Source organism: Uloborus diversus, chromosome 3 (assembly GCF_026930045.1).
Source record: "Uloborus diversus isolate 005 chromosome 3, Udiv.v.3.1, whole genome shotgun sequence".
In the NCBI taxonomy this organism is placed as follows: Eukaryota; Metazoa; Arthropoda; class Arachnida; order Araneae; family Uloboridae; genus Uloborus; species Uloborus diversus.
In genome coordinates, this window is record NC_072733.1 from 108,862,960 (window position 1) to 108,875,817 (window position 12,858).

The window sequence follows — 12,858 nt, forward strand, 5'->3', positions numbered from 1 at the left end:
CTGAACCCTTCCAGTAGTTCTGAATATATATATATAATTTTTTCTTTACTTTTGATCTTAGCTGGGCAAGAATTGTTTTGGGCAATTTTAACCATGTTTTAAACTGAAGTTAATTGTACAATTATTGCCATAGAGTAGCCTACCTTACTGACATCTGAAACAATGCATTAAAGAGATGGTTTAATACAAGAGTACAGCCCAATATGAATAACATTTCTTGAAATTACATTTATACAAGCCTGAACTACCCATATTGGGAATAATCGTTTTTTACTGTTAACAAGGCTTGATTGAAAGATAAAACTTTACTCATTCCTGTGGTTTATTTCATTTAGCTAACTTTTTTAACATTTTTTTTTTTTTTTTATGAATTCTAGTGTACCTTTAGTGGAAAAGTGAAAAATTGAGAAAAAAATTAAAAGGTTTAGAAATTGTTTTAAAAAATAACGTTTTAATTTTTTGGAAGTACCTAACTATCATTGTTGCTTAGATCCTATTACAAACATGACAGCACATGTAATGCTTTAAGCAGGGGTCTGTTCAAAAAGATTTAAATTTTAGAGACAATGGGATGAAAGCTCACTTTCTATCTTGATTTTGACATGAATTCTTATACACTATCCCCAGTGCACCAGTGTTTCATTCTTCATGTCATTTCAGTTGAATTTATGTCGAATAACCATAAACCATTGGACCAGACCTCACCAATTGGGAACGGACTCTATTTGGATAAGAGTCGATTTCAATTAATAAAGGCATGTATGCTGATAATTTGAGAAAATACATTTTTTAAAGAACAAGAGATTTTAATTATACCAAACGTCAATCACATTGCGCAAGATGGCAGCCAATTGTAGAACTGCCTTATGAGATGGTGGATTATCATTCCAATAATATTTGTGCTTGGCCTACACTAACTTCACGGAGGAAAGGACAATACATAGTATCCAAAAGCATAATCATTTTTTTTTGCGAATTGCCGTACTTTTCCGTTTTGTTTTTTTTTAAATTAATTCTGAAAGCAATCGTGGGATTTGGATAGTTGGAATTTAGATAATTGAAGTTCTACTGTAGTATCAAAATAATTGAGACTGGTCCAACTAGCCTAATGCCCCCTATAATATAATCCAAAAAAAAAAAAAGTTATAGAGTATTAAATTACTGGTTTAAAAATAATCCTTAAATATTCTGATTTATGATATTTTCTTCACAGCATTCAACACAGAAATTCAATTTCATTGAATTTACATTCTGCTTCGTAAATACATAACTGCATGGCTCACAGTTTGAAATTTTCAAAAACAGTAGCAGTTCCTGCAGACCAGTTAGCATGAAGATAGCTGAATCACACGCTTAGCAGAAAATGCAGGGCTCATAAATTGTCTGCTTTTCCTGCCAAAGTCCGTTTTTTAGAATAAAGTCCGCTTTTTAACATTTTAGTCTGCTTTTATATTGGTTGTACTTAAAAATCAGAAGACTAACACTTAATCTGTACCCTTGTGCTAAAAATACTACTGAAGTATTTTTCAATTTCTGTGTCATCTGCTTCAATTCAAGGATTGTTTAACATTGTTACAAATTTTTTCACTTTTTAAAGAATAAGAAACAAAACAGACATCTTTGATGTACACTCTATAACAAAAAAATCGACGCTCTAAGAAGCAATCATCCGATTGCTTTGAAATTTTGTATTCCTGAGTGTTTTGACCAGATATGCAAATGATTAAAATTTGGAGTCCAATGAATGAATAGTTCGATCTCCAGCGCATCGAAATTGCACATCCAGCAGATGTATATAAAGAGCAGTTCTTTAACAGTTGTTAAAACTTTCGGTTTGATTGCGATTCAGATTAACTTTCAACAACTTAAAAATGCCTCACCGCATGGTTTGTGCTCATTACAAGCAACTGTTAGAGTTTAAAAGAGGTCTTATCATTGGATTGAAAGAGGCCAGTTGGTCAAATCGGCGAATCGCTCGTCATTTGTGTCGAAGCGATGCGGCGATTCGAAGATGCTGGCAAGAATAAGTGGAAAATGGCAGAGATCAGCATCAAGATGGTAGCGGTCAACCTAGGGTCACAACAGAATGTGATGACAGAGTGATTGTCCGCAGCCACAGCACTTTCTTCATCTCAATGAACCATCAGATGTTTACAGACGGTTGAGACAACAAAATCTACACTATCGCCGACTGTTACGCCAAAAGCCACTGACGCCTACACACTGCTAAGCCAGATTACAGTGGTGCATGACTCGATCACGTTGGAATGGTGGCGACTGGGGACATATAGTCTTTACCGACGAATCCCGCTTCCAACTGTGTCACGACAATCATCAAAGACGTGTTTGGAGACACCTAGGGCAAGGGGGGATCTAGGTTTCACTTTTACGCGTCACACTGGCCCTCAACAAGGCATTATGGTCTGGAGTGCCATTTTCTTTGATAACTGGACCCCTTTGGTCACAATTAGAAGTACACTTACTGCACAGTGGTACATCACCAACATCCTAAGACCTGTTTTGCTACCATTCCTTTTTCAGCAGGACAATGCCAGATAACATACGGCACGTGTTGCTATGAACTGTCTGCAAGTCGAACTCTTCCGTGGCCTGCCGGATCGCCAGATCTCTATCCCATCGAGCATGTTTGGGATATGATGGGATGGCGATTGCATCTGGCGAAGAATGTTGATAACCTCATCCGACAATTGGAGGGAATTTGGCCGGAAATACTGCAGGACACCCTCCGGGAGCTTTAGGGCAATTCCATGGTGTTGGACGTAAAAAATGAAGAAAAATTTCTCAGTTTCAATTCCATTTACCAAACAAACTATTCCAAAATGATCAAATTTATTTACAAGATACTTATTACATCTCACTGAATAAAAAATCATGTTAGTTTTTCAAAATAGATCCCTAAAGTATAAATTGAAAAAATTTAAAGAGTTGGTGTTGGATGTAAACACACAAATAGTAAAATTGATGGTTCACTTAAAAATTATTAAAAGTCTGTGAATTGGCTTACATTTTAATTTTAAAAACAGCATAATTCTAAAGTACACTTATGATTGAAGCATATATCACAGTTTTCAAATGATATTATAAGGAATAAAATTATTTTAAAAAATATTTTTATCTTGGTGTCGGACGTAAATTGTTCATATTGGATGTAAACTATTGCTCTTAAATGTAAATACATAACAATGACTACAGTTATAAATATGTAAATTATAGGTTACTTATACTGAAACAAAATTTACCAAGTAAATTCAAAAGTAGGGTTGATTGGGGGAAGTGGGACACTGGGGTAAGTGAGTCACCCCCTAAAAACTGAAATATCCATATGGTTTTTATACAGTGAAACCTCCCTTAACGGACACTCCCAAATAACAGAAACCTCTAATTAACGGACATTTTTGCAAGTCCCAGTCCCTCAATATAGGTCATTCCATGTTTCACTCTGAATAACGGACAGTTATTTCGCAAAAAATTTCCCTTGCGATCGTAGCACTTCCGTTATTTTTTCTTTTCACAGAATATCTTAGTAACTGCTTGCCTTACAAAGCTTTTCATCATCCACAACTGATGTCCCCCCCCCCGTCATTTCCTTATCATTGTTTCTTGGAATTAAAATGGTGGTAATGGGCAGAGGCAGCGATTGGGGCTTAAAAGTTGGGGGCAGAAAAAAAAAAAGAACTAAAAGACATGGTACTTTTTGCGAGCAGCAAAAAATAAAAAAGTAAAAAAGTCCTTTTGTTACGACTAGTTTTGAGAGTAATAAAGCAGATAAGTGAAAATTGATGTCAGTCTAACAACAAACGTACGTTTTTCTTAAGATTTCAATGAATTTTGTACACAATGACGATTCAAAAGTTCAGATAAAAAAGAGGAAACTGGGTGCTTTTTCTAACTGGGGCTCTCGGGAGATGCAATTGAGCATACCGGCGCCGGTAGTAGTCGGCTGTAAGGCGCTGTGGTTTCGTTGGGTTGTTTAATTTTTAGACATGAAAAAGATTTGCCCATATTCAAGGTCATATTGCCAACTGTCAATCATGCAATAGTGATATTCGAAATAAAATAAATAAATTAACCATAAAAAGTAGAGAATTTTCGGAAGCACTGAAATACAGTAAAGAATTGAAAAACTTTTTCCTGAGCAAAGGGGACACTGAAGGACTTGCTAAGGTACATGATTTAAATATTTATATTGAGAAACAGGCTTGTAATGCAAAAAAGGAGATGTCAAACTGTTTTAACTGATTACTTTAATTGATTAAATGCTTTTTAAGACAAGTGTATGCTGTCAGTATACCTTTATTAAGAAAAAACAGATTAGTTACACTTGACGTAAAATGTAGTAAACCTTTCGCAATTGTTTCGATTGTGTTCTACAAAAGGAACAACAGTCCATTTTGAAAAAGGTAAATTAAGTAGTTCCTCCTAATAGCGAACACCTCCCAATAACGGACAAAACTTCTAGTCCCTTGACTGTCCGCTATTCGGAAGTTTCACTGTACTTTTTTACATTGATCATGTCATGGTACATCATAGTGATCAGTTTTGCATATATTTGGGTTAAGTGGAATTTTTTTCTAGGTCAGAGAACTTAGTTAAAAAAAAATCTGAACAATATTTTTTGGCGAGTTTAAGCAGCATTTTTCAAAGAAGTGTTTCCCGGTTAGCATTTATTTTTTTATGATCATTAAACATTCATGTACAGTTTAACTTAAAGTGCATACTGCAATCAGAATTTTTGAGTAAAATATTATTAAAAACTGTTTTAGAGGAGGGGCCCCCACTTAGCCCGTAAAATTTTGCTATAAGACGTCCCCACACTATGGGGTAAGTAGTTCTCCCCCCCCCCTAACAGTGAGGATTTGAAAATCAAAAGCAACTTTTTTTTCAAAAAGCTTTTGACAAGGTACCGCATGTTGCTCTTCTCAGCAAGTTAGCTGACATTGGAATAGGAGGAAAAACTTTACTTTGGGTTAGAAATTGGCTTACTGGTAGGAAGCAAAGAGTAGTTGTGAGAGAAAATCATTCTTATTGGAGTGATGTTTTAAGTGGGGTTCCTCAGGGATCAGTTTTAGGGCCTCTTTTGTTTATTATATTTATGAATGACATCAATGAAAATATTTCTGGAAGCATGAATTGTTTCGCTGACGATGTAAAAGTTATGGGAATTGTCGAAAATGAAGAACAAGTAAAACAGCTGCAAGAGGATTTAGATCATATTACTAAGTGGGCAGATAAATGGGGTATGGCAATTAATGTAGGGAAATGTCAAGTGCTACACTTAGGTCATGGAAATAAGCGTATGAGATATCGTTTACAGGGTTCAGTCATAAATCAGGCAGAAAATGTAATGGATCTGGGTGTCTGTATAAATCAGGACTTCAAGTTTAGTCAACAGTGCAGTATTGCTAGTAACAAAGCCAACAAAATGCTTGGGTTCATCAATAGATCTATTTCAAACAAATCTAAGAAAGTTCTTCTGCCTTTATATAGGAGTTTAGTAAGACCTCATTTGGAGTATGCTGTTCAGTTTTGGTCGCCTTATCTGAAGAAAGATATTTTTGTATTGGAAAGGGTTCAGAGAAGGGTAACTAAATTAGTAAGGGGACTCTCAGATTTAGATTATGATACCAGACTTAATAGGCTTAACATGTATAGCCTGGAGCAAAGAAGAGTCAGAGGGGACATGATTCAGTTATTTAAATTTATCAAAATGAAAGATGTAAATGGATTAAATTTTTGCGGGGAAAGCAGGACAAGGGGTCATTGTTTTAAGCTATTTAAATCTCAGGCTAACTTAGAAATCAGGAAAAACTAATACTTTATAGCAGGGTCGTGGGCACTTGGAATAGCTTACCGGAAGAGGCGGTAATGAGCAAGGGAGTGGATAGCTTTAAGAGGGCCATTAATCTTCATTGGGGACTAATTAATTGACTAGGACCAGCCTAGCTGGGCCCAGAGCCTGTTGCTGGTCATCACATTCGTATTTGTAAATATTTGTATTTGTGAAATACAAGACAATTATGATGACTTAGTAGGAATTGATAGTTCAGCTACAAAAGCTGGTGCTTAGTTATTTGTGAAACTAATATGAAAGAAAACCATTAAGATTCATATGGGTTGAATGTTGATAATGGTTCTTCCTTAGCCAACTTTACATAGACGCGATCATTTCGTGTTTCTAATTTCTTTTTACACTTATAGTTTTGGAAAATTTGCCAAAATTGATCTAAATCAACTGTATTACATTCATCCAACACATCTTTTCTCAAAAGGGGTCCTACTTACCCCTATCAACCCTAAATGTATATACAATAAATTCACTAAGTTGTTTTTTTATGCATGTTTCACTTTAACTTTGAAATTAAAGGCATAAAAAGGAGAAACACAGTTGAAAACATATGTTATTTAAAGGAATGTAACAGTGTCGGACGCAAAAAAAATTTTATGTCCGACACCTAGATTTTAGTAAAAAATATTCACTTGTTACAAAATGAAAATAGGTTACATCAAAGAGATTGAAATTCTTTGTACCCAAAAATATATGTATGTAACTTTAAAATTATTGGCTCTGGATAATTAACTGCCCATTTTGGTGTCGGACATAAAACACTTCATCTACCCCAGAGGAATTCTTTTACAAATCAAAATGAATTATATTTTGACATATTTTTGCAACATCACCAGCAACACTCTATCTTTAAATGGTTATACATCTCAATTCATAATATTAGCATGTATTTTTTGGAAAAAACAGAATTTCTTCGAGAGTCTCCAAATATGGTTTGAAAATACTCAAGATGTTGACCTTGGTTTAACCTGCTGTAACTTATTTATAACTGAAGTGATCAAATTTTAGACAGGCATTTCAAAATATACAACTCTTTACCTTTAAAATGACACCTCATTTGTTTATAAATTTTAATTTTGAAAATTTGATCATCTGGTTGACCTTATCATGGAATTGCCCTTTATCCGTGTTTGCCACACCGTGCTTCAGCTTGTATCCAGGCTAGAGGCGGGTCAGTTCCTTATTCAACTTGTTATTGTAGCGCTGACATAAATTATTCAATTGTTCTGAGAATTTAATCATTTACAATTCTGTGCATTGTCTTCCTATCCACCAATTTTCGTCTCAATCGGATCACTTCTTGGTGCGTCAATTTTTTTTGTTATAGAGTATTAATTACACTTAAGCAGCATTAATGCAAGATGTTTTTTCTTGCATGTCAACCTTTATGCAATACTGAGGCAAGATATTTTGCTTGTTGGGATTATTGGTCACATGCTTGTTTGTCCCCCCCCCCCCCCTCCCTCCTCCCTCCCCAAATGTTTATGTAAACCGCATACAAGTGTTTGTGTAAAGGGTGTAATTCAATGGATAAAAAGTTCAGTTGTACAGAAGGTGATAAAGAAATTGTATCATTAAAAATCATTATTATGGTTAATTAACGAAGTATCTTCATAGTTTTAGCAGTAGGCAGCTGATTTGTATTACTTTTTATTATCCACCTACATCAACTATTTAATTAATAGGTAAACTAAATTTTAGTACTCTGTTGCAATAAACTGCTACAATATTAAATATGCTGCTTTACTAAGGTATAAAATTCCTATCTACATAATTACAAAGGAAAAAATGGGTAACTGCACAGATACCACTTTAAAGGCTTAGTATTTGTCACTTACATTCAAATTGCCTTAGCAAACTATGCAAAATATGTAAATACCACTTTTTTTTCTTAAAGCTTTTTTTAATATTTTGCATTAACAAATCTCCAAAAAACTTTATATTTAGGTAAACTAAATTACTAATGACCACCCGGTGACAATAACTCAATTTTGATAAAATGTGCAGATATCACATCTTTGCTTAGCATGGCAGAATGGCCCTATATCATTATTGACACAAATTTGAATCTTTTATTCCTGAAATCCTTTTTGAGTTCCTACTTTTTTTCAACATTTTTGTTGCACAACACATTTGAAAGAAAAAGAAAAGCATTGTATACATTTAAACTTTCACTTGATATAATTTTTTTTGTGAAAGTAAAGGGAAATTCAAGATATTTTTTTTTACAAAAATAAAATTCACAAAAATATTTTGCATTTTCATAAAATGGAAGCCCAAAAAATAAATCCTGGATTGACCCCTGAAATGAAATCTTGTCCGAACCAGCCCCATCATTAGTTAGTATGCTAGATGAACCACTATTTTTAGTGACCTCTTTTATGGTTGTTGAGTTGTGAAAATCCAGAAAAATTGCTGGTTATGCTCCTTTCCTGTCATTTTCTAACCCAGTCAATTTTTCCAACTCTTCTGTATTATGCGTCTTGTTTGTGTTTCTATATCATGTTTCTATCTCGTTTCTGTATCATGTTTCATAACCAGCAGCTGACTAGGACCCAGAACCTGTTGCGGGTTCTCTCATTTGTATTTTGTTATTTTCAGATAAGCATGATATTACTAGTGGTTGCAGTATTTCTTTTCATTTACTTATGCTGAGTCATAACTTAAATTAAACTAATGGTGAGTGTTTCACTTTCTTACAGTAAGCAATGGAAAAAAAGAAATCACTTAGTATCAAGCATTCATCAAAAGATGATGCAGTTTCATATAGACTGGAGCATGAACATTTGGAGGAAAAATATTCTCGAATAAAAGATATTCTAAAGAAAGGTATGTTGTAAATTTTCAAGAATGAAAAAAATATTTTTTTTTTTTTCTTCAAGCTATATATACAAAGGCTTGTATCTCTGGATAAAGAAGATTGATCCAGAGATATTCATAATAGTTAGAAAATTTGTATGTAAATGTTGGTTCCTTTCCCCCTCTTTGTCTTTATGAAGTCAAAAATAAGAATGAAAAATGTTTCAAATTAATAGAAATAATTGTTCAATCGATTGATCTAAATTAAATAATGATTTATGCTGAGTTACATAAATATTTTTATCTTGTAAATTGTTTTGGATGCGATCAACTGAATAAAGTGTTTAGAGCAGCGTTAAACTAAAAATAATAATAAGTTGCTTTCATCGCATTGGATTCAAAAAAAAAAAAAAATTATATGCAAGAGTGAACTTTTGTGACAGTGATGAATCTGAAACTTTGCAGTTGTTAGTACATCAGTTTGGGTTCAAAAACCCAAATTGATGTAATATAACCTGATAAAATGGCATTGATTATTATCATTTAAAAAACTAGTAAATTAAAAAGGTATGCAGATGTTAACTTGCATAACATAATGTTAGGAGTCCGGCCGCTTCAAGAAATTCCTTAAATGATGACTCAGTTCTTGAGAGAAACACAGATTTATTTACAGCTATGTGCAAGAAATGTTGTAAACAACTGCTAAATTAACCATAGCAATTAGGCAAATATCAATTAACACCATAAACTCAATGGTAGCACACATATTTACATCAAAATATGCAAAAACACAGCGCAAAGGCTTCACAATAATAGAGCTAATAACCACTTTCCAGCCAATGGCTGAGACTAGACGGATAAAAAGCAGACTGACTCTCATTCGCATGTCACACGGCTAATCATAACTATGAAAGAAATCTGTCGAATATTTTACGCGATTTTGGAAGTTCCATTTCATCTTCTTTTTATTCATTCACAAATCTTATCAGGGGACCATATACTTCATTCAAATGTTGGGATGTTGTATATTCATTGCAAGAAACAATTTACAGGTTAAGTTACAATGATAATTTTGTATGAAAATTAATGGAACCCAAATTTAGCGCCATTACAACAAATTAATCATAAAAATTATTACTATTCATAAAATTTGTAACAATTAATATATGATGAAAGTAAAAAATAAAATAAATTAAATACAGTTATAAAATTCCTGCCATACAGACACCCTTCTTTTATGGACAAAAATGTCTGTTCCATTAGTGTCCCTCTCAGAGGGACTTTGCTGTTATTTATCTTATGTATTGTTTAGATAGATTTTGTGAATTTTAAGTTTGCTTAATTTTGAGCTTCATTTGCATTTAAAAAGTGACTGTTGGAGACTATAAAATAGTGTAATTTTCTATATCAAAGGATACAGGGGGTCAAATTTTGACAAGTGACATGGCTTCAAAATTTGGGACTGCCTGTTTCACATCTTTGGAGAGCATTTCAAACTATAAAAACTGTTGTCTAAGGCTTCAGCAGTGGTTGTCCACGAGCAACCATGATAGTGAATGACTGTTATATTGCCCTACAAGCATGGAAGAACTGGCGTCAGACAGGAGACGAAGTCACAAGACACGTGCAACAGACACCAACGTCAGTCGCTGGCAAAATTGGCTGAGATGCGTGTAGGGCAGTGATTAGGTTTTTTAATTTGGAGAAAAATAATGAAATGGTTTGAGAAGCTCTTCTGGATCAAATTCTGGTAGATACTAGGTCAGGGTGGCGACAGATCAGGGAAATCAGGGAGATCAGGGAAAAATCAGGGAACTTTATCACTCAGGGAAAAATCCGGGAAATATGAGGGAATTTTGAAAAAATAACAAATATTCAGGGAAATTTTATCAAATGAAGAAAAAAAAAAATTTTTCCTTGCAAAACTTTAGTATTTTGACTCCCTATGATTTTTCCGCCAATTATTTGTTTTAAAAAAGTAAAGTTAATGAAGTGTGATTATACAGTGCTGCATATTTGTGCATATTTTTTTTCCTCAAGGTCAAAGTAATCAATCGAGCTTCCCAAGATTGCTTCTGTATCTGTTAAGTTGTTTATTTTACATAGCTTGAATTTTCCTTCCATGCATTCCATGCTACGTAAAATAAACAGCCCTACAGGCAAAGAGGAAGCCGTCATTTATGACTTTGCTCCCTTGCCTTTACTCATTGTCTTGAAGTAATTAGCATACTGTTATCATGATTTCAAGAAAGAATCTTTGTTTTTTAAATTAATGCTGAAAAAATCTTAAAAGTCTCACTTGGCTTTTTGAATTTAATTGCTAAAATTGAATTTTGACTTCTTTTTTTGACATGGTATTTTTTGTTGGCACTTCAGATTACACAAAGGGGTTTTATTTCACTTTAAAACTTTTATTTTAAAACCATATGCATATGCATTTTGAATTTAATAATTGTTTTTACATTTTAAAGTTGTTTGTTACTAAAGTAATCTAAGATTTTTTTTCAACAACTAATAACATCATTTGAAATTGAGTTGTGTACGTAAGTAAATATTTTAATTATTTTTTGATAGTTAAAATGCTGTGTTCATTCATTCAAATTTAAGTTCTTGATTAGAGGATAGCTGAATATGACTGGTTGTTGAAGGATTTCAATTTGTTTTACATAAATATGTCTATTCTGCCGTGTGCAGGTAAAAAGCAGAAACTGCACATTTTTCTTTTTTTTTTCTCTTTGCATTTTTGTCATCTATTGTACGTTATCTTTACTGTACATACCTGCTTATTTGGTTTCCGCTGAAAAAAACGCGCGAAAAAACGTCTAATTCTAACATTTTCCTATTGTTAGTGCTGAATCCACCACACATTTCTCCAAATATCTCAAAAACTATTTTCTGCAGATACTGCCGTTTACTTGCAAACGGCAGTATTACTTATGTAAGTAAAACTACATTGCCTCCATACTTTAACTATCACTTGTTTATTCTTGCAGCAACAATTATACTGCTTGAAAATTCAGTTCAAGATTATTTCCATTTTAATTTTTTAGTTTTATCATGATTAGATATGTCTTTAAGAGTGGTTTCAATAATTTCTTAGAATTCTTGTGTTAAATGTTTCCTGGAAGTAAAGTATTTGTTTTAGATTTCCTACAATATTTCTCTGTCGATAATTTAACATTACAATTTTCACCAAAAAATAGGAGCCGTTTAAAACACGGCATTTTATTTAATATGTAATGCTTTTCTGGTAGGGCAAAGAAAAGAAGCCATTATCATTGGTAACGTAAATCAGGGAAATTTGGTGAACTTAATCAGGGAATAGTCAGGGAACTTTTTTTTCCAGTTTCTGTCGCCACCCAGTAGGTGGCAGCAAAGTGGAAGTCATTCAGAAGATGCAGGCGGCTCTCGGTAATGATTTTTCTGCACATTTCTCGCATTTGATTTCAACGTTTATGGTGAATAACCAGAATAAGAGAATCCTTACTATCCTGATATGTCCTTTTGTTATTTCTGACCATCTCTAAGTTCAAAAGACGGGCAATATACAGTATTTAAGGCAAGAAGGACATCATGGCTGCAATGACATCCAAGCTTTATTCCATTCTGAAACAGCTTTCAACAATGGCAGCACTGCTGGGGGAAGTGTGAGGGATCCCAAAGAGATTACTTTAAGGGTGATTAGATTTTCAAAGCTACCATTTTTTTCCTTCAGCCAAAGGTTGGCCTAGCCATTGCAGCTTATGGAAAAAGGAAAATCCAGACAATCTTGCAAAAGAGGTTTCTCTTTTATTCTCTCTTATGTCTTCTGTCAATCAGCAAAACAGTTAAGTTTTGCTCAAGCAAAATGTTTTTTGAGCACTGTGCTACTGCTAACAGGAAGAGTAGTCTTGGCAAATCTTGGAAGAGCCTTTTTTCATCCTGTCTTCCCAGGGAGCTATTGGTGTCTCTTTTCCCTTTGACTGGAAAAATACTTTTCTAGAAGTATATTTAACATTATTTGATACTTGTGGGCTCTCCTAGCTGCATTTTATGTGGTGAGGAAGTTGACATGGAGGGTGAGTACCTTTTGGAACTGCTTTACTCTCAAAGATGTCCTTAATTTTTCTTTCTGTAAGATCCTCTCCTCTCTTGGAAATACTTCATGTTTATATTGGACTACAAAACTTATTCTTGAAAAAGCTTATAGTTAT

At 33.7% G+C, this 12,858-nt stretch overlaps 1 protein-coding gene across 1 annotated transcript in view; it reads left to right on the forward strand.

The window, feature by feature from the left end:
* Window positions 1-8,574: 8,574 nt before the first annotated feature.
* The window catches only part of LOC129218887 (shootin-1-like), a 140,643-nt gene continuing 136,359 nt past the window's right edge, over window positions 8,575-12,858 (forward strand). The window contains exon 1 of the mRNA XM_054853208.1: window positions 8,575-8,695. Coding sequence (XP_054709183.1) covers window positions 8,575-8,695 — 121 coding nt within the window. The remainder of the gene's footprint in view (window positions 8,696-12,858) is intronic.